General features: G+C 54.9%; 2 protein-coding genes across 9 annotated transcripts in view; one reads left to right on the top strand and one right to left on the bottom strand.

Annotated features, from left to right (window-relative positions):
- Positions 1–6,799, top strand: part of CDIP1 (cell death inducing p53 target 1) — a 21,396-nt gene extending 14,597 nt beyond the window's left edge. The window contains exons 3-7 of the mRNA XM_080619292.1: positions 3,594–3,695; positions 4,209–4,307; positions 4,695–4,841; positions 5,098–5,362; positions 5,471–6,799. Coding sequence (XP_080475418.1) covers positions 4,223–4,307; positions 4,695–4,841; positions 5,098–5,362; positions 5,471–5,582 — 609 coding nt within the window. The 5' untranslated portion in view covers positions 3,594–3,695; positions 4,209–4,222 and the 3' untranslated portion in view covers positions 5,583–6,799. The remainder of the gene's footprint in view (positions 1–3,593; positions 3,696–4,208; positions 4,308–4,694; positions 4,842–5,097; positions 5,363–5,470) is intronic.
- Positions 3,520–17,723, bottom strand: HMOX2 (heme oxygenase 2). Of its 8 annotated transcripts, none has more exons than XR_013957001.1 (7): positions 17,385–17,518; positions 12,430–12,537; positions 10,989–11,106; positions 9,327–9,818; positions 8,218–8,335; positions 7,889–8,137; positions 3,520–3,673 (listed from the first exon to the last, which is right to left on the bottom strand). XR_013957001.1 is itself a non-coding variant. In XM_080619288.1 (7 exons), exons 3-7 carry the CDS (start codon positions 12,495–12,497, stop codon positions 8,010–8,012), a joined length of 924 nt encoding a protein of 307 aa, XP_080475414.1. In that variant the 5' UTR covers positions 12,498–12,537; positions 16,192–16,340; positions 17,385–17,469; the 3' UTR covers positions 7,489–8,009. The 8 variants fall into 8 exon arrangements, 6 of the variants coding, with proteins under 6 accessions (XP_080475414.1, XP_080475413.1, XP_080475415.1 ...); XR_013957002.1 differs by lacking the exon at positions 3,520–3,673 and adding an exon at positions 6,951–7,043; XM_080619288.1 differs by lacking the exon at positions 3,520–3,673 and adding an exon at positions 16,192–16,340 and having other exon boundaries at positions 7,489–8,137; positions 17,385–17,469.
- Positions 17,724–17,803: the final 80 nt, after the last annotated feature.

Raw genomic sequence — 17,803 nt, 5'->3', positions numbered from 1 at the left:
GCAGGAATTGTCTGTGACTGGCCTCTTCTTGGCATTATCTATTTTATGTGTTCAGCCAGGACCTGTTCTGGTGGTGCTATGGTCCATGATCACACTGCACTCCACAATTCCATTGTTTTTCACAACTGGAGCCCACCATACCTGTGTGGATGGGCAGGCCTTTCCCCTTGCCATGTTTGAATCTCAAACTGTTTCCACAGGGATGTAGCAGAGGGAAATACAGCCAGCAAGGAATACTGGACCCTAACACAGAAGCTCCTCTTGTCGTTGCTGTAAGCAGCTGGGAGAGCTGGTGATCACCAGTTTTGGATGTGTCGGTAATGGGAGCCATAGGTTTTGGGGTGTTGATCCCTAAATAACTAGAGGTGGGGATGCTGGGCACAAGAAAGAGTTGCATTTTCAACTGGAAATAGCATCTCCTCTGTCCATCCTTTTACTGGTAACCAACTCCTTTTGAGTCTTACGATCTTGCACTGAACATTGGTGATTCTGTCAGACCTTGATCTTAAATGCAATAAACTTGGCCAAGATTATTTGTAAAGCTTTTGTTTCCCCCCCTAGGTGTTCAGCTGATCTATAAGCATCATTATTCCAGTAAGCCCTACTGCGGAGGCAGTTGCTGCAGTCTTTGGGAATGTTTTTTCCCATGTAAGAACAGCTAGTTCTGTCTAAGCTGTTTTCATGACACAGAAAGGCACTGGTGGTTCAGCTTTAATGGACCAGCCTGGTTAGTGTGGGACAGAGTGGCTGACTGGGCTTGGAGATGCTGGGGCAAAGCGTGGCCTCCAATTCTGTCTCTCTGTGGCAGTGCTGTGGGCAGGAGAAATCCTGTTTCTCTTGCAAGACAGAAGGAGCAAAATAAGTCGTCTTTGCCAAAAGCTAGGTAAAACCAGAAATGACCAACAGGGAGAACCCTTGTTATGTGCTTCCGGGGGTCATGTTTTGGTACAAAATACTGCTGTAGTTTTGATGCAAAACAGTGCTGTGGTTTTGTTCAGTGGCTGGATCTTCCCATCTCTCCTGCCTGTGCCCAGGTACCAACAACGTGCTTCAGCCGAAGGGAAATGCTCCAGGCTCCTGGCTCTTCTGGGTGCTGCTCAGGGGAGCTTCCTCTCTGTAGTGGTGCTGCTGACTCTGCCTGGGTTGCTTTGCTTTGGCTACGTTGCTTTTGAGAGGGGATACTGCCTGTGAGTGATGCCTGGGGTAGCTCCAGCCCAGTGCTGACCCAGCGCTGGGGGAAAGCCGTGTGCAGAAACGGGCTGAAGCAGGTTTTGTGCTTCTTACATGAAGATAGAGCTCAGGAGAAACAGCTTCTAAGAGGCTTAAAGCAACAGGCTTGCTTTCTCTGCTGGGAAGGGCACACAGCCAGCATCTTGCTCTCTTAATAAGCAGAATATTGCATTAAGAGTGGCTGAGTCCGCCAAGTATGACCAGAACAGCTCTGCAACTCCTGCTGCTTCCTGCATCCCAGTGCATGCATGGCTCCGATACCCACTGGCTGTCACCCTTGTGGCTGCCGTTTCCTGCTGGTCAGGGTGGCAGGATTAATTGCTGGCCCAGCTGGGGCTGTTGCTTCATCTGGAGTAGCCCGTGGAGTTGTGGGTGGGGTTGCTTCTTGCTCTCCTTGTCTCCTGTTTCTGGTCAGCTGCTTTGGTGAGGGGAAGAGTCAGGCCAGGGAGTGTTGGAAGATGTTACCTTACTGGGAGGTCAGCATCTGAGCAGGCAGGGGATGAGACGTGGTACATCAGGAAAGCTGTAGGCTCAGCTGCCCTGCGAGGGCAAGGGAAGCTCCTGGTGTCCTCAGGTAAGGACTCGGGGTGCTCCACTGGGGCTGGGCTCATGCAGGAGCCCTGCAGGCATGGGGACAGGAAGACCTGAGGCTCCAGTGTGTGCAGGGTGGGTTGGCTGGCTACTTCCTGAATAATGTCCTCCTTTTCATTACATCCCCAGTGGAGCTGAAAAAAGCACAGCCCAATTCGTAGCTTTGTAGGTCACTGAAGGAGAAGGAGGGCTTTGCAGTGTGCTGCACTTTGCGTGCTTTTCTCCTCCTGGAAGCGTTCTCTGCTGTGGCATTTCTGCTGTTCCTGCTGCATGGGCTGACTCTCCTTCCCCTGGCCTTTAAGGAAGAAACTGAACAGAGACGGGAAGAAGATGACCCCCATCTGCCCTGGTATTGCCCTTTGAAGCTGTTTGTTTGTCTGCCACACACCACTTCAGACATCTGAGCAAAACTATTAGTAAACACAGACATCCTGGGGAGACCCTGTGCCTCTGGGGCTTTGCTCAGCTCCTGGGGGGATCAGTTCTGTGATCAGTGATAGGCAGTGGTGCTCCCCTGTGATCAGCAATGGGTAGTGATGCTGCCCCGTGATCAGCAATGGGTAGTGGTGCTCCCCTGTGCTCAGCAGTGGGTAGTGGTGCTCCCCTGTGATCAGCAGTGGGTAGTGGTGCTCCCCTGTGATCAGCAGTGGGTAGTGGTGCTCCCCTGTGATCAGCAGTGGGTAGTGGTGCTCCCCTGTGATCAGCAGTGGGTAGTGGTGCTCCTCCACAGACTTAAGACCTGATAAGATTTCCTGCCACTTTGCAGGAGGTTGCTTGGACGCAGGGAGCATGAGCTAGAGTAACAGGAACGGATTCAAAGCCAGACAGGTTGGGCAGGGATGGATCTTCCCTTCGCACTGCCGGCAGGGCTGAGGCAGCCCTTGCTGCCTGTTCTGGTGCCCATGGAGGCTTGTGCCATGCCGTGGAGGTCAGCATGCCCCAGGCAGGTTGTCCGGCATGTGGGATCAGTGCTGGGGCCAGAAGGACCCTTGGTGCCTCTTCCTCCCTAAGCAGTGATCCCAGCAGGGTGCTGCCACCTTGGCCCCGCTCCAGCACCCCTCGGCCCCAAGTTCTCTGAAACCACTGTTTGTGCCTTGCCAGGGCAGCAGGGCAGCCTTGCTGCTAATGCCTTGGGGATAATGTGGCAGCAGTGCCAGCTTTGGCCATCTCTTGGGGTCTAGAGCCACCCTGGTTGTGCCCATGGGATTTTTCCAGGCTGGCTGTAGCCGGGGTGCAATTTCCCTGCTCAGTTGGGAACTGGCTAGAGTGGGACTGGCTGAGAAAGCACCATCGTGGCAGCACAGGGACCTGCCTCAAGGAGAGCAGGAGACCAAAGGGAATGGGACAAGCAGGGTCACTTTTGCTCCTGGCCCATTGGGGACGAAGGATGGGAGGTGCCAGTAGCTGTGCAGACCGCAAGGGGAGCTCATATCACTGCTCCCTAGGCACTGACAGCAATGTCACAGTGTCCCATGCCCGATGGCAGCCTTCCCAAGCACCGAGCGAACAGCTCTCCTTTGTATTTTCCAATTCAGTCACGTCCTACCGGATATAACTGAGCCAGAGTAAACAGGGAAATCGCGTTTCGGAGCATGTTGGAGGGGCTTTTCCACGTGCCAAGGACTCATAGCCTCATGCGTGCCATAGCAGGGGCACACGTGGGGAGGTTCCTGCTCTCCCCATGCCGACGGTTGGGCGTGCCAGCCTGGGCAGTGCGGCAGCAGTGGCTCCTCTCCATCTCTGTAGCTCTCTTGCTGTCTCTTTTCACACAGATTTGGTGGGTCAAGCCAGCGACTGGACTCCACTGCTCAGCAGAATTGTTCTTCTCAGCACTGTCAAGGCCTCAGAGCTCCTTGCAGCAAGGAAGAGGACAGGTAAATTTTACTCCATGTAAAATAACGTCTCCAGCTCTAAAAGACGTTCTTACCTTAACTCACTCAATGACAATATTTGGAGATGCTCTCTGGGTTTGGCACCCTCCACCTCAGAGATTGTGCCTCAGGCTCAGGGCATCCCTCCATCCCCTCGGGGTGCAGCACCGCCTGTCACTGATGGTGGAGCTGGGGGACTGTGGGCAGCTCTCGCCCATCTGCAGCACCATAACGCTGCAGCTGCAGCGCTTGCCAGAACAGCTCCGTACAGGTACTGCTGGGCATGTGGGCTGTGCAGCCACGTGCTTTGGATTCACTTCCTGTGCCAAAACCTGTCCAGCTTTGGGGCTGTGGCCTTGTTCCTGCCTGGGATGAGTATGGAGGCCGGTGCAGTGATGGCACCAGCCCCAGACCCCTCCGTTACTTGTCGCCTCCTTCCCCAAGCACTGCACAGCTCTGGGCAGGTGTCTGCGCAGCCAAACACTGGTGTCTCTTCTAAAGGCTCTGTCCTTGCAGGGCCACCCTGAGCCATGTCCAGTGACCCTCCACCGCCCTACCCGGGAGGCCCCTCAGCGCCGCTGATAGAAGAGAAGCATGGACCCCCCCCCGCAGCAGGTACAGGCGCTGGGTAGCACTGCTGGGCACTGGGCAGGTTTCCCTGGGCATGGCCACTCGCAGCTCTGACCCACAGTGTGCTCTGTTCTGCTGGGGAGCGTGGTGCAATACCCGGCTCCTGTCTCCGTGCCACCCTCTGGGGAAGGCAGGAGGGCCCAGGGGCAGTGGCAACAGCCAGAAGCACTCCCTGCTCAGAACCTGGCTCTGCTTGCTGCTATGGGGTGAATTTGGGCTTCCTGTGGCCCAGAAGATGAGGCCTGGGGGGTGCCCCCCATCCCATATTGTGTTCCCCAACTTCCATGCTGAGGCCAACCCCCAGACCACTCAGCTGAACCACCACCAGCTCTGCAGCCTCCTGCCCTGGCTGCTGACTCTGTTTCCTTTCAGATGGCGTCCCTCCAGTGGTGGGACAACCCCAGGGGGTTCCCATTCCTCCTCCTGAATTTGGGCCCCCACCATACGAGCCACCCTCGCAGCCAGGGTTCATACCCCCCCACATGCCCACAGACCCCTCTGGACCCTATGTGCCACCAGGTAAGTCCTCAAGGGGTTGTGTGAAGCAGGGGGTGGTGATAGGCAGGAAGCCCCCAGAAGCATGTGGCTCCCAGGGAGCGGGGTGGGGGAGATACAATGAGGGTTGGGGCTTGCAAAGGGGCTCCTCAGGTAGGTGGCTTGGGGCAGGGTTGGCCCCAAGTCCATACCTGGTGTGGCAGCTAGGTGGTCCCCAGTGAGGCTCTGGCCTCTCCTGCCATGCACAAAGACACTCACCTGTGCACGTTTCTCATCGCAGCAGGTTACTACCACCCACCAGGCCCCCACCCCTCCATGGGCTACTACCCGGCCCCAGGCCACTACCCCTCTCCTGGCGGCCACACAGCCACAGTGCTGGTCCCATCGGGGACCGCCACCACCGTGACAGTGCTGCAGGGTGAGATCTTCCAGGGCGCCCCGGTGCAGACGGTGTGTCCCCACTGCCAGCAAGCCATCACCACCAAGATCACCTATGAGATCGGGCTCATGAGCTTCCTTCTCGGCTTCTTGTGCTGCTTCGTGGGGTAGGTGTTGGAAGCACAGCTGCAGTGGCAGAGGGTCTGGGCAGGGGAACACGTGGGCTGTCTCTGGGTGCCTCAGCTCACCGCACTCTGCCTCTTACTATGCTCCAGGTGTGATCTCTGCTGCTGCCTGATCCCCTGCCTGTTCGATGACTTCAAGGATGTGACACACACATGTCCCAATTGCAAGGCCTACATCTACACGTACAAGCGCATGTGCTAACAGCACCCCAGGAGCCCGAGCCACTGGAATAACACCGGCCCCTCTCCTGCTGCCATCTTCATCTCCGTGCGTGCAACACTCCTTTGCTTAACTCTCCAGCGGTGTGTGTGTGTGTGTGCGTGCATCCCTGGCTCCCTCCCGCTCAGAGCTGCGACCGTCTCCCCAGCCTCTGGTCCTTGCTGTGAACAGTTGGATTGGTGACGTGGGTGCACAAGGAAGGTGGATGCAGGCCCCAGATGCTGTGTATGGGGCATTGCTCTGCACCCCCCTCATGCTCCCAGGAGCGGGGTGCCAGTGAGGCCCCTCTTGCCTGGAGGTGCAGCTGCTGCTGGCAGGCACTTACCCCTGGGTCCCCCACAGTGCAGAGGGTGTGTGGTGGGAGGGAGCTGTTGCAGGCAGGGGCAGGTGTTGCCAGGAGGGGAGAGGGGACTTGAGCAGCCCACAGCATGCACAGGGGAAGCACTTTGAGGAAGGGGTTGGGTGGTGGCATGGAGACAGGGCAGCACCACACATGCCAGGTTTCAGTGTGGGTCATGGCCCTCTCCAGCCAGGACAGCACGTAGCCTGTAGGCAGAGCTACCTTCAAGGCATCGTGTGTGGGAGGACACGTGGCAGCAGCACTGCACCCTTGATCAGCACCTCCATCCTGCCAGAGCAGCCCAGCAGTCACTGCAGTGCTGCTCCAGCTGCATGTGCCCCTGCTGCCACTCTTTTGGTGCGGGAAAGTCCCTGGCAGCCTCTCACCCACCTGCACACTGTTCGTGACAACTGCCCGGGCATGCCCCTGCCTGCCCAGCGCTGGAGGTTAGGTTAGTACCAGGCCCTGCTAGCTCACAGCGCTGCAGCAGAGGCACGGCCCGAGCCCAGCAGTGGCTGTGGGCACACACCCTGCACCACCCGTCCTGCCGCCACCACACCCGTTGGGGTTCCTCATTGCATGTGGGTGTAGGGGTTTAGTTTTAGCTCACGTGATAGGGGCTGAAGAAGGGGGCAAGCAGGCAGTGACAGGAGCTGCCTGCAGCACTGTGACAGATGAGGGCAAGGGGACCCGGCAGCGGTTTCAGCCTCTGTGGCAGCTCCTCCCTACCCAGGCCTCACAGCCAGGGCAGCTGGAGAGCACAGTCCATAGGTCTGCATTCACAGCTGGGCCTGCACAGGCAGCTGCCCTTTGCTCAGAGGTGGAACTGTGGCACTAGTTAGTGTTTTTATGTAAATAAATAACAGATCCTCAACTCTCCTGCACATCTTTCTTCTCCCTTGCTCCAAATCCACAGCAGATCTGTTCCCGAGGGAAGCTGACGATGAGGAGGGATGGGATGGCATGGCACAGCACACCTGGGCACAGCAGTACCAAGCACTAGAGGAAGAAGAGTCCCAGTGGCAGAGGCTCTTGGGGTCACAGCTGTCAGCTGCAGTTGAGGTCACCCCAGCTGTGCCCTCTATTTGTGCCCAGACACTCAGCTGAAAAGGAGAAAAGCCCCTGAGACTGGGATGGAGGAAGGCAGAAGGGCGTCCCCTCACCCAGCCCAGGGGCCTTTCTGCCTTGGTTCCTGTCCTCAGCAGAGCTGGGGGTTCCCATTCTCCCAGGAGAGGCAGCAGGGACAGAGCCGGGTGTAAGGGCAGGAGCATCTGCAGGAGTCAGAGATGAGTACAACAGCACCAGAGGCTGTCCCCACTCTGCTTCTCCCATTGACCTCCCCCCCAGCCTTCCACATCCCACCCCAGCCCTGCACCTCATGGCGGTCACTCATTGGCCCAGGGATGTGCTTTGGCCTTACCCCAGCTACAGCATTGCACCTTTTTATTCCAGTCAAGGCTTCAGAAAAAAAACAACCCAACTCCACTGCAGCACAACAGCCATCCCTCACCCCCATCCCCAATGGTCCTGTCCCCCCATGGACCTTCCTCCCTGAACAGTTAACTCCAGTTAACTGGATCCCTGTGACACAACCAAATAGGACAGGCATTTGAGCTAACAGCACACAATCGACACTTCAGTTTCCCTCCGGGTAGGACACTGAGTGCTCTTCACTGAGAAGGCTGACAAAGGTTGCAGCCCACAGAAGGAAACTCCATCCAGCAGCTGCTCCCAGGAAGGAGATGGAAAACCAAGTGGGTGAAGCCTTTGCCAGTACAGCACAAGACAGCTCCAGCCTTAAAAGCTGCCCCAGCTTGGGCAGGGCAGCGCTGCAGGGGAATTCTCACACCCTCACACCATCAGTCCTGTACACTAGTCAGCTAAGACATTACATTACAGTGCTTGCACTATTAGTGTGCAAAGTGTCTTTAACAGTCCCACAAGATACCTGTTTATTTTCTTACTTCCACCATGCAGTCAACTCAACAGCAGTGGCAAGGGAACAGCTGGAAAAGGACATGGCATATCTCTCCCCTTCCCACGACTGGAGCCACAGGCCACTGCTCCCATCACATCATGTACCAGGCTGCAGCTCCTGCCAGCACCGCGACGCAGGCAGCCAGCATCAGCTGCACCAAGGGCTGCTTTGCCAGAGCCACAGCACTGTGGTAGGGACAGCTGGGTCCTGCATTACCTGCTGGAACACAGAAAATGCCGTTAGTGCTGCAGGTCTTATGCCACACACATGTGGCAGCTGTGTCATTGTCCACAACCTACCGAGCTTGTCTGCGTAGTAAGGGCATTTGCGCAGGTCTCCTTTTCCATCGTGGACTGGAAGGCCTCCATCTTGGGCTTCTGCCAGTGACTTGCCAATCTTGTCCAGTTCATCGAACACCTGCAAGTGGTCACAGCATGTACATGAAGTGGGCAGAGGCAGGCGGCTTTCACCCAGTCCCCGAAACAACCTGGAGAAGAGACAAGCCTCTCCTGCCTCCTTCCCCCAGAGGCAGCACATGCTTCTCACTTTGGAGTGTCTTGCAGGCAGTCCTGTGATGACACCTGGCACGTGTTATAGCTCTGAGAGGGCACAGCCCCTTCAAGAGCATCAGGGCAGACCCAGGAGCAAGATGGATGAAGCATGGCCCCACTGCTCACTGCCCAGCCTGCTGCAGGTGGGAGTACAGGCAATGCACTCCCTGCCTGCAGACCCTCCCTGGGAGCACTGCTTCTGCTCATGCAGGAGTCAGGCAGCCCCTCCAGCTCTGCTGCAAGGGGCTTCCCTAAGGATCCTGACAAAGGAGCCAAATTTCTGGCCAGCTTAGACCACAGTGATCTGCTATAGGCACAGATGAAAGCTTCCATCCAGTAGCTAAGACTATATTCATCCCCCTGGAGCAAGTGGCAGCTCAGTCAGGGTTTATGAAAGGCAAATACTATGAGGAGGACAAGAGGCTACAGACATTTCTGTCCACTGGGCAGTGTGTCAAGACTTGAGACAGGAGATTAATTGTAACCAGTAGATGTAACAAGATCAAACTGTTTGGGGCTGTCTCAGAGCAAGAGCTCTGCTCTCCCCCTGTTTCAGAGCCAACAGCCCATGGGAAATCTTGCAGTGAAGTCATCTTAATTTTGCCCTAATAAAAGGCTCAGCAGTGATGCTGGAGCATGGGAGGAATTCCTGCCCAACACCAGCCATGTCTCCAGAAGCTAGCAGAAGAGCTATTTAAACTAAAACCCCAGCCCGCAAGAAAGGAGAGGCTCTGGCAGCCTCAGACCCAAACCACTGCCTGGGTGAGCAGGCTAACTCAATCAGTCTGCACCCAAGAGCTGGTCCAGACTCAAAACCAGCAGCACTCACACACAGAGGGGCTCAAGGGATTTCATACCTGCATGTTAAATCTGAAGGCTCGGTTGGCTTCTTCCACAATCCTTTCTTTGGTGTTCTTGTCCAAGTCCAAAGCATTCATCCTTGCCCTGTAGAGCTGCTTGAACTGCTGTGCATTGGAGATGTTACCAAACACATAGAACTGGATCCCTTCCTCGGTATTGGGCAACTTGAGGGCTCTCTGGGCTACCTTCTTCAGCACTTGGCCACCCGAGAGGTCCCCCATATAGCGTGTGTAAGCGTGAGCCACTAGCAGCTCTGGCTCATTGTGTCCCACATGATGGATTCTGTCCACATACTGCTGAGTTGCCTCTGAACACTGGATCTTCTCTTTCCAGTCTTCTCCATAGAAATATTGCAGGTCTTTGATCAATGCTTCTTTCCGGTGAAGCTCTAGGGGGAAGTACAGAGGAGCAAAGACCGGGTTGTCCTCGTTGCGATCCATTTCCTCTTCCAGAGCAGAGTACGTGAAATAAAGTGCCACAGTGGCCAGCTACAGACAAAGCACAGTGTGAGAAGCCATTCACTACATCAGCATATTACACCTTCTGGCTGCCGCCACCTGCACAGACCTGGAGTAAACAAGGAGGAAACCCTCAGGCTTGACACAAAACCAGCCTGGAGACCCTGTGTGAGGCAAAGATCATTTGAAGGATGAGGTTCTTCTCTAGCTACATTCATAGAATCATAGAATAGTTAGGGTTGGAAAGGACCTTAAGATCATCTAGTTCCAACCCCCCTGCCATGGGCAGAGACACCCCACACTAAAACATGCCACCCAAGGCTCTGTCCAACCTGGCCTTGAACACTGCCAGGGATGGAGCATTCACAAGCTCCCTGGGCAACCCATTCCAGTGCCTCACCACCCTCTCAGTAAAGAATTTCTTCCTTATATCCAATCTAAACTTCCCCTGTTTAAGTTTTAACCCGTTACCCCTTGTCCTATCACTACAGTCCCTAATGAATACTCCCAGCATCCCTATAGCCCCCCTTCAGATACTGGAAGGCTGCTATGAGTTCTCCATGGAGCCTTCTCTTCTCCAGGCTCAACAGCCCCAACTTTCTCAGCCTGTCTTCATACGGGAGGTGCTCCAGTCCCCTGATCATAACAACAATGCCTTCAGAGCACAAAGAATTAGCCTGGTGTTGCCAGCTCTGTGCTCTGGGGGGGCCTCCTGTCACCTTGAGAGCAAGGCACAGGGACAAAAGGTACAACTAGCACCAACAGCTTTGTGCTACAGGAGACTACCGTACATGCCAAAATCTTCAGGATCGGACCCAAAACACCATCTCTTCTGTACAGAAGATAGAGCAATCCAACCTGAAGTCTATGGAAAACAGCTTAGTCTTCAGAGGATGGAATAAAGCACTGCAGCCACACCTGCCTGACCTTGTGGCCAGCAGATGCATGGCCAGAAGCCCAGCACTTCTACCTAGTCAGACTTGTGCTGGACCAGCATGCTCCTCATCCCCCTACCCCAGCCATAGGATACACCAGACAGAAGTCCTGGACAACAGCCCTCCTACAGTTTTGACTATGCCACCTAGAAACTGGATTCCTTGCCACCCCCCGTACACAGGGCTGCAGGGCCCTGCCTGAGTCTGCATCAGTCACTGGACACATCAAAGAGCTGCTCTGCCATGGGAGCAGGGCAACACTCACCTTGAAGAGCTCCTCCTTGATCCGTCCTTTCAGGAAGTCTTTGACAAACTGGGTGTTCTCTGCACGGTCATGGGATTCCTTAGTCCCCTCCTTCAGCAGCTCTGAAAGGTCAGTGGGACTGCAGGCAAACAGGGAGAGCTCCTTTTACCCCACTTACATACACAGGAATGAGTTTGTTCCTGCTGTGTTTGGAGGGATCCCCCACTACCCGCCATCTCCAGCCCAATTTGGAGAAGGTACAACTTGGGATTTCTGGAACAAGGCAGAACCAGCAGGGTGGCAACAACCAGAGGCTCCTTCCACAGATGCAGGCACCCATGTGCCAACCAGACTTGGCATTTGAGGAGCGCTGGGCCCACCAGGGGCTCACCCCAAGGATGCTTCAGCAATTGCCAAGCATCCTCTGACCCCTGCACCTTACTTTTGCTTCTCATCCATGAATGAGAAGCATCAATACTTCAAAAGGAGGCCTTGAGCATATGAGAAGCAACCACCAGGGAAAACTAAAGGGCACAGAAACCTTACTAATTACCCTTCATGGTCTCTCTGTAGAAGGAGAAAGGCTCATGTAAGAGCAGATGAGAGCTGAAGAGAAAAATAGGGCAAGAACACCCTGAAAAAGAGTATTTATCCTGAATTTTAGTGGTTTTGCAGGATTCCACAAGCCACCTACTAAAAACAGTAAGTAAAATCTATGATTTTAGGCTATAGCCACTGCACTTACCTGGAGGTTGGTACAGAGTTATCAAATGCACTCAAAATCACACAAAATTACACTTTACAGGTTTTCTGACTAGTCTGCTACAGATAGCTGCAAGAGACAGAGGCACTCCAGACCCACCGAGTGGGCATGCAGCCAGGCACCATGAAACTGGCTCAAGTCAAAGAGAAGTCAACCAGCACGGAATACCTAGGTATTCTGGGAAGCACCCTGCTCACTCTTCCCAAGTCTGAAGCCTCGACTTTCAGAGCATGTGTGTGAATTTGTTGTTTAACCTAACCTCCAAGACAATAGTCTTGCCTAAACCGGTGGGCATTCTGCAAAGGCAAGAGAGGCATAGAGCATAGTTCACCTCTAGGGTCATCTTTCCAAACAAGAAGCTGCTATCACATGAGTCTGCCCAGCAAACCATGGAAAACTGCCTCGCCTTGGCCAGAAAGGTACAAACACAACTGCCAAATGGTCAAAGCATTTCTGAAGTGCAAGTGATAGTAGAGACTAAAAAACCCCAACTGCTTGCTGCCAGCTTTAGCCACATTGCTCCTTCCCATCCCTGCTGGTACACTTTGTTTAAACAGATTTACTGCACATACACATTTGATTAATCAGCTATTGGAGTCCCCCACCCCTTTTCAGATGAGGAGAAAGATCACCCTTTAACCTGGAAGGTCTCCTGCCTTACCCAATACTGTCTGTGCCACATTGTGAGACAGGACTCACCTGACATTATCATCTTCTGTTTCCTCATAGCACAACATTTCCCCTTCTCCCCTCTCTGCGCTCTCCATTGCAGGTGGTATTGCTGGTTAGCGCTGGAGATTAGACAACCTGAAAGGCAAAATCAGAGAGGGGTTTTAGAGGGAAGCTGCCTTCACGAAGGGATGGGTCTGAAATGCTGAGCCATACAGCAAGCAGCCTCTGAGCTGCTCCACCAGGCAGGGTGGTGAGGAACAGCCACTGGCCATTACCATGGCACAGCAGGCTCTTTCAAGGAAGCAATCTTGCTTGTTCAGTTCAATTACCCCAGTGAACCTCAACACTAACACCACCCAGCTCACCAAATGTTAGCCTCAGAGGAGACCTACAACACAGCACGCTGCATTTGGTTTCCCACTTCAGGATAGCTCCTGGCTGAAAATGATCAGAGACCTCCACACTAGCTAGCTGCACTGAGACTGTGAGCAAGCTGCTTGCCACTGGTGCTATCAAACATTTCATCCAATGCCAGACTCTGAGCAGGGCAGAAGCAAAGGGAAACACCTCTCCTTCAATCGCGATGGAGAACAACGAGCTACTTCATTTTCACAGTGATACGGAGCTTTCCCTAGAGGAAAGCAGTGGTGAATTAGGGCAGGAGTCAGGCAGCTCACAGGGAGACAAACACCTTCCCTGCAACGGACTATATGCAGAGGAACTTCCAAAGCAGGGACAGAGTTCACTGCTCTGCCTTTTCTGGGCTGTACTGCATGGGAAGAGTCAAAACGGCTGCTGCAGATGGCTCCTGCTACCTCTAACACTCCTCTCCTGCCTAGCAGGGTTTACTTCAACCCCCAGAAGTAACTGAGTTCTCCCTCCTCTTCTGCAAAAGGAAACAAACAGAAAAATCTCCAGAGATGTAGCAGGACACCCAAAGACCTACCCAGAAGCAGGAGTGAGACACCTGGCTTATAGCTGAGTTTCCTCTTAAGCAGAACTCCAGGCACCTCATTTACAAAATGGACCTGTAATCAGCTTTGTGCAGAGCAGCACCATCACCTTACAGGCAGCCTTGCCAGATGAACAAGGAACTAAGCTGCTTCCTGGCTCTTGGAAAGCACTCACTGAAAGAGAGCCATCCCTCACACTCTCCCATTCGACGTCAGCCTCCTCAGGGCTAGAAGAGCAGGCAGGCAGCTGCAGGTTCACCAAGCTCAGCACAGGGCCAGCACCAGCACAGCAGCTGCTGGCTCCCAGCTCACATGGAGCACCCCAGCTATAAATTAACTGCCCTCTGGCTCCTCAGCCCGACTTTCTGAAGCCCTGTTCTACAGCCACTTTCACTGCCCTTCCACACTCCAGCACAGGACCCGGCCAGGAGCGCTGGGAGCTGGGTCTGAGCACCCAGTTTGGAGGACACATCACCAGGGTGAAGGTTTCCCCTGTGATCACACAGTCCTCGGGCTCACTGGGACAGAGCCTTTCCCAGGGCAAAGACTGACCACAACACAGTACTTTGTCATGCCAGCCAGCCCACTGCAGTAACAGAAGTCACAGGGGAAGCAGCCCCACATCCCCAGGGCCCTGCACCACAGGATAGGACACAGCACAGCCTCCCCAACCAGAGGGCAGGGGAAGCCAGGTTCAAGGGCGCTATTTTCATTTTGATCACTCACTGGACAGCAGCACCACACCAGCTCAGCAAACTTGTCACAGCTCCAAACACCCACCATGGGGAAGGGAAACTGAAGCAAAGGGGCAGAACCTGCCCAGCCTGAGCCAGCACCTGGTCACGGGCCCAGGGGAACAGCCTGCCTGCCTCACAGCACAGCCAGCCTCCTGCCAGCACAGCTGCACAAGTCCTGATGGCATCCTGGCTTCCTGCGCAGCTGGCTTCAAGTCAGGCACTCCTCAAGAAATGCAGATTCCAAAATTAAACTGGAGAAACTGGTTCCAATTTATCTTATACTTCCAGACAGGCAGAGTCCTGCAGGTAGGGAGTGCTGCCTCTGCATGCTGCCAGGCCTGCAGTCACTGCAACAGAGGAGCATGTGAGAGCAGAGCTACAAAGAGCACTTCAGCACCACCCTGCAGACAGGAAGAGGCCTGGAGGTTGCTTGACATTACATCCAATCCAAAGGAAGCCAACCAGATCAAGCCTCAGACATGAGTAGTTAACAGCAGCAGCAGTGGCTCAAGGCTCCCAATGGCCAGACATACACAGCGTGACTCCAGAGATCATCGTTCTACAAGACACATCTGCTAACTCACTTGACAGAGCCTCTGCACCCATGTCTTGCAACACACTCATGTTTAGCAGCACTCACCAGCACTGGGACTTTGCTCTCCAGGCCACAGAGCATCTGCTGGGGTCTCAGAAGCCTTTACCCAAACCTCTAACTACTGTTGTAGAAAAACAACTCAGAGCAGCAGTGTCTGCTGCTGGAAGAAGGGGCTAGCACAGAAACAGTCATTTAAGGACTTTGGTGCACTCAGACTTGTATCTCCCACAACTGTTTTTGCAGATGCTCCATCTGACATGATCACCTCTACAGTGATAGGCAGGACAGTGACACCACCAGTCCCTTCAGGCCAAGGTGACGACAGTACATACACAGGACAACATGGAAGCTGAGATTTTCCCAATACCATCCAGCATAGACAGGATGAGCCGTGAATTCAGGAGACAAGTCAGCACAAATCAAACCCCTGTCCTTTTCAGTACTAGGGTATCTCATGAGAACTCGGAGGAAGGGAAGTAAGAATCATTGTATCTCTTACCATTACACAGCCCTTTTACTCCAAATCTGGTAGCTGAAAGCCCACCACACGGTCACTGGTCAGGGCCCTCATTTCTCACGGTTTTGCTCCCCTGGAAGAGGCAGTGTCCTACTCACCAAGCAGGCGGCTCGAGCAGCTGCCCACTTCCACTGCAGAGGCTGCAATGTCATTTCATTTGCTTCATGAGCTCCGCTCATCAAGACCTGGCTGATGTTCAGGGTAAACACATACCTTCCCAGGGCCCTATCAGCAGCCTCCTGGGAGGACGCTGTAGAGACGTACATCTACAAGAGGCAGGTAGTGAGGCGGGAGATAGGAGACAAGGCTTAGTACAAAACACCTCAGCACTCCAAACATTTCTTTCCCAATAACAGTGTTCAAACCCTCTGAGAAAACATCCCTATCTCATCTAGCCAGCACTTAGTTTGCCCCAGACACATTGCCACAGCAAGTTTCACACTCAAGATGCACAGCCATTCTTCTCAGGGTAGGAAGACACTTAATCCCAACAATCCAGTGCCTTCTGAAGGCAGTAGACACTGCTGTTACAGGGAAGCAGGACTGAAGCCCTGGCTTTGCTTTGGTACCCTTGGGAGAAGCTCAGGAATTTGCGAACACCCAGAGTTCAAAGTTCAAGTTTGCAGTTCAGATAGTTACAAGTTCAGGCTATTTCCCCACATGCAGAACTTGCACCCTTGCTTTAACAAGCAGCAGCAGAACGTTGCTGCACCTACCTGAGCATCACTGCAGTGCAGACAAACCTCAGAACCCCAGGCCTAGCAGCTTCAAGAGCCATCACAGAGGTAACCTGGCACTCACATCAGAAGAGCTTCACATGTTCTCCTCCCCCCCGGGGGAGGTTTTTGGTGCTGGAAATGGAGCCTCACAGAATAATTTTTATACTGCCTGATCCCAGGTGGGGTCAAGACTTCACCTGGACGTTGCCTACATCTAGGAAATAATTCAAGTCTAAGGCACTTTTAGAGGTGCCCACATAAACCCTACCTCTGTCCCCCAGAGCCACTGTCCAGCACCTCAACAAAGTGACCAAGGAGGGAAACTCCTGGTAAGTTCACAGATCTCGTCCAGTTCTGCACTTCGGTAATCAGCCCTTGTGCCAGGCAGTGCATCCAGAATCTGTTTTCTCAGTCTGCCTGGGAGAACAGCACAAGAGGCACATCAGTCAACCAGCTTTACACCTGGGGAGAGCAGGAAAGGAGTGTGACAGGCACACATGAACTTGGTGAACAGCCTTTGCTCTGGGGAGAGCCACTACTTGCCCTGCCCATCCCAGCATGCAGTCAGCTGTGCCTGGGACACCCCAAGCAGGGCCAGTGACAGGCACTTATAGCTGATGTATGTAAAGCAGTGCTGGGCTAGGCTCTATGAGGCTTGAATGAGATATCTGTGTCACCCAACAAAGGAAGGGCTGGGACAGCAATAGGCTTCATAGGCCTTCATCCTTCCAGCTCTTTATTGAGCTCAGCAGCATCAAGAGTTACAGAACCATAGAATGGCTGGGGTTGGAAGGGACCTTAAAGCTCATCCAGTTCCCAGACCCTGGCACGGGCAGGAACACCTTCCACTAGCAGAGGTTGCTCCAAGGCCCATCCAACCTGGCCTTGAACACCGACAGGGACAGAGAAGAGCCAAGTGCCCCCAGGGCACCAGCAGAACCGGGTGCAGCTCCTGTCCTGAAACACTCAGACATCCTCCTGGAGGAGCTGTGTGCAGGAACCACTGCAGGGTATGAGGCAGCCACTCTGGCACCAGCTGCTGTGCGGACGCTCGCCCGCAGGAGCCGAGGGAAGAGATGTGGGAGGCCTGACAAGCACTGGCCCAGCACAGCCGCACACAGCCCCGCTGCTCCCGAGCACACGGCTGGCAGACGGCAGCACCGGACCCAGAACAGCTTGAGGCCCAGGCCAGAGCCACGGGCTGGAGGCTGCTCCCGGGACCGGCCGCCCAGGCCTCGCGGGGCAAAGGCACACGGACGTGGCCCTCATACGGCCTACACGGCTTTGCCGGTTGAGCGCCGCAGGTCCCGGGCCTACATGTCCGCGGGAACGGGAAGAGGCGGCGGGCCCAGCGGAGCAGAGCCCCCGGGAGGTGGGGGGTTAATCCGGGGGTAACCCCGAGGGCCTCAGCCCGGGGCCGGACCCGCCGCGTTGCCATGGACACGCGCCGCGAACACTCACCCTCCGCCTCTGCCGCAGACCCCGAGACCCGCCCTCAGACCCGCGACGTGACACAAAGGCCCGGCCCGGCCGCCCCGAATTTATCACCCAGGGTGGGGACCGCGCAGCCAATCAGGAACCGTCCGCGGCACGAGCCCGAGCCGCCGATTGCTGGAGGAGGCCCGGACGCCACACAGCGGCCCTAAGTCCCCGCCCCCGCCTCGTTTCCACTCGCCTTGGCCAACGGCGACCTCCGAGCGGCGCGTGAAGATCCGCCCGCGGGCGGGCGGCGCGAGTCCCCGCGCAGCCGCAGTCCGGAGAAGGCAACCCGGCGGCGTTCAACGAACGTTTATTGCGCGGGGTCAGTGCGAGCGGCACGAGCCGTGGGAGCCGACCCCGGGGTCACCCGGTCCCAGCCCTGCCGGGGCAGGGACACCCGA

Source organism: Psittacula echo (assembly GCF_963264785.1).
Source record: "Psittacula echo genome assembly, chromosome: 5".
Taxonomy (NCBI): Eukaryota; Metazoa; Chordata; class Aves; order Psittaciformes; family Psittacidae; genus Psittacula; species Psittacula echo.
Note: the sequence above shows the minus strand (reverse complement) of the source record. Positions and strands in the feature narration are given on the sequence as shown.

What these genes read in the sequence shown, in the direction of transcription:
- HMOX2 (XM_080619289.1), bottom strand. Translation starts at nt 12,497, where the DNA reads ATGGAGAGCGCAGAGAGGGGAGAAGGGGAAATGTTGTGCTATGAGGAA. An exon ending in ACAGAAGATGATAATGTCAG is followed by an intron (nt 11,107 to 12,429) that starts GTGAGTCCTGTC and finishes GTTTGCCTGCAG; the next exon opens with TCCCACTGACCTTTCAGAGC. An exon ending in CCTTCAGATTTAACATGCAG is followed by an intron (nt 8,336 to 9,326) that starts GTATGAAATCCC and finishes GACCACTTGCAG; the next exon opens with GTGTTCGATGAACTGGACAA.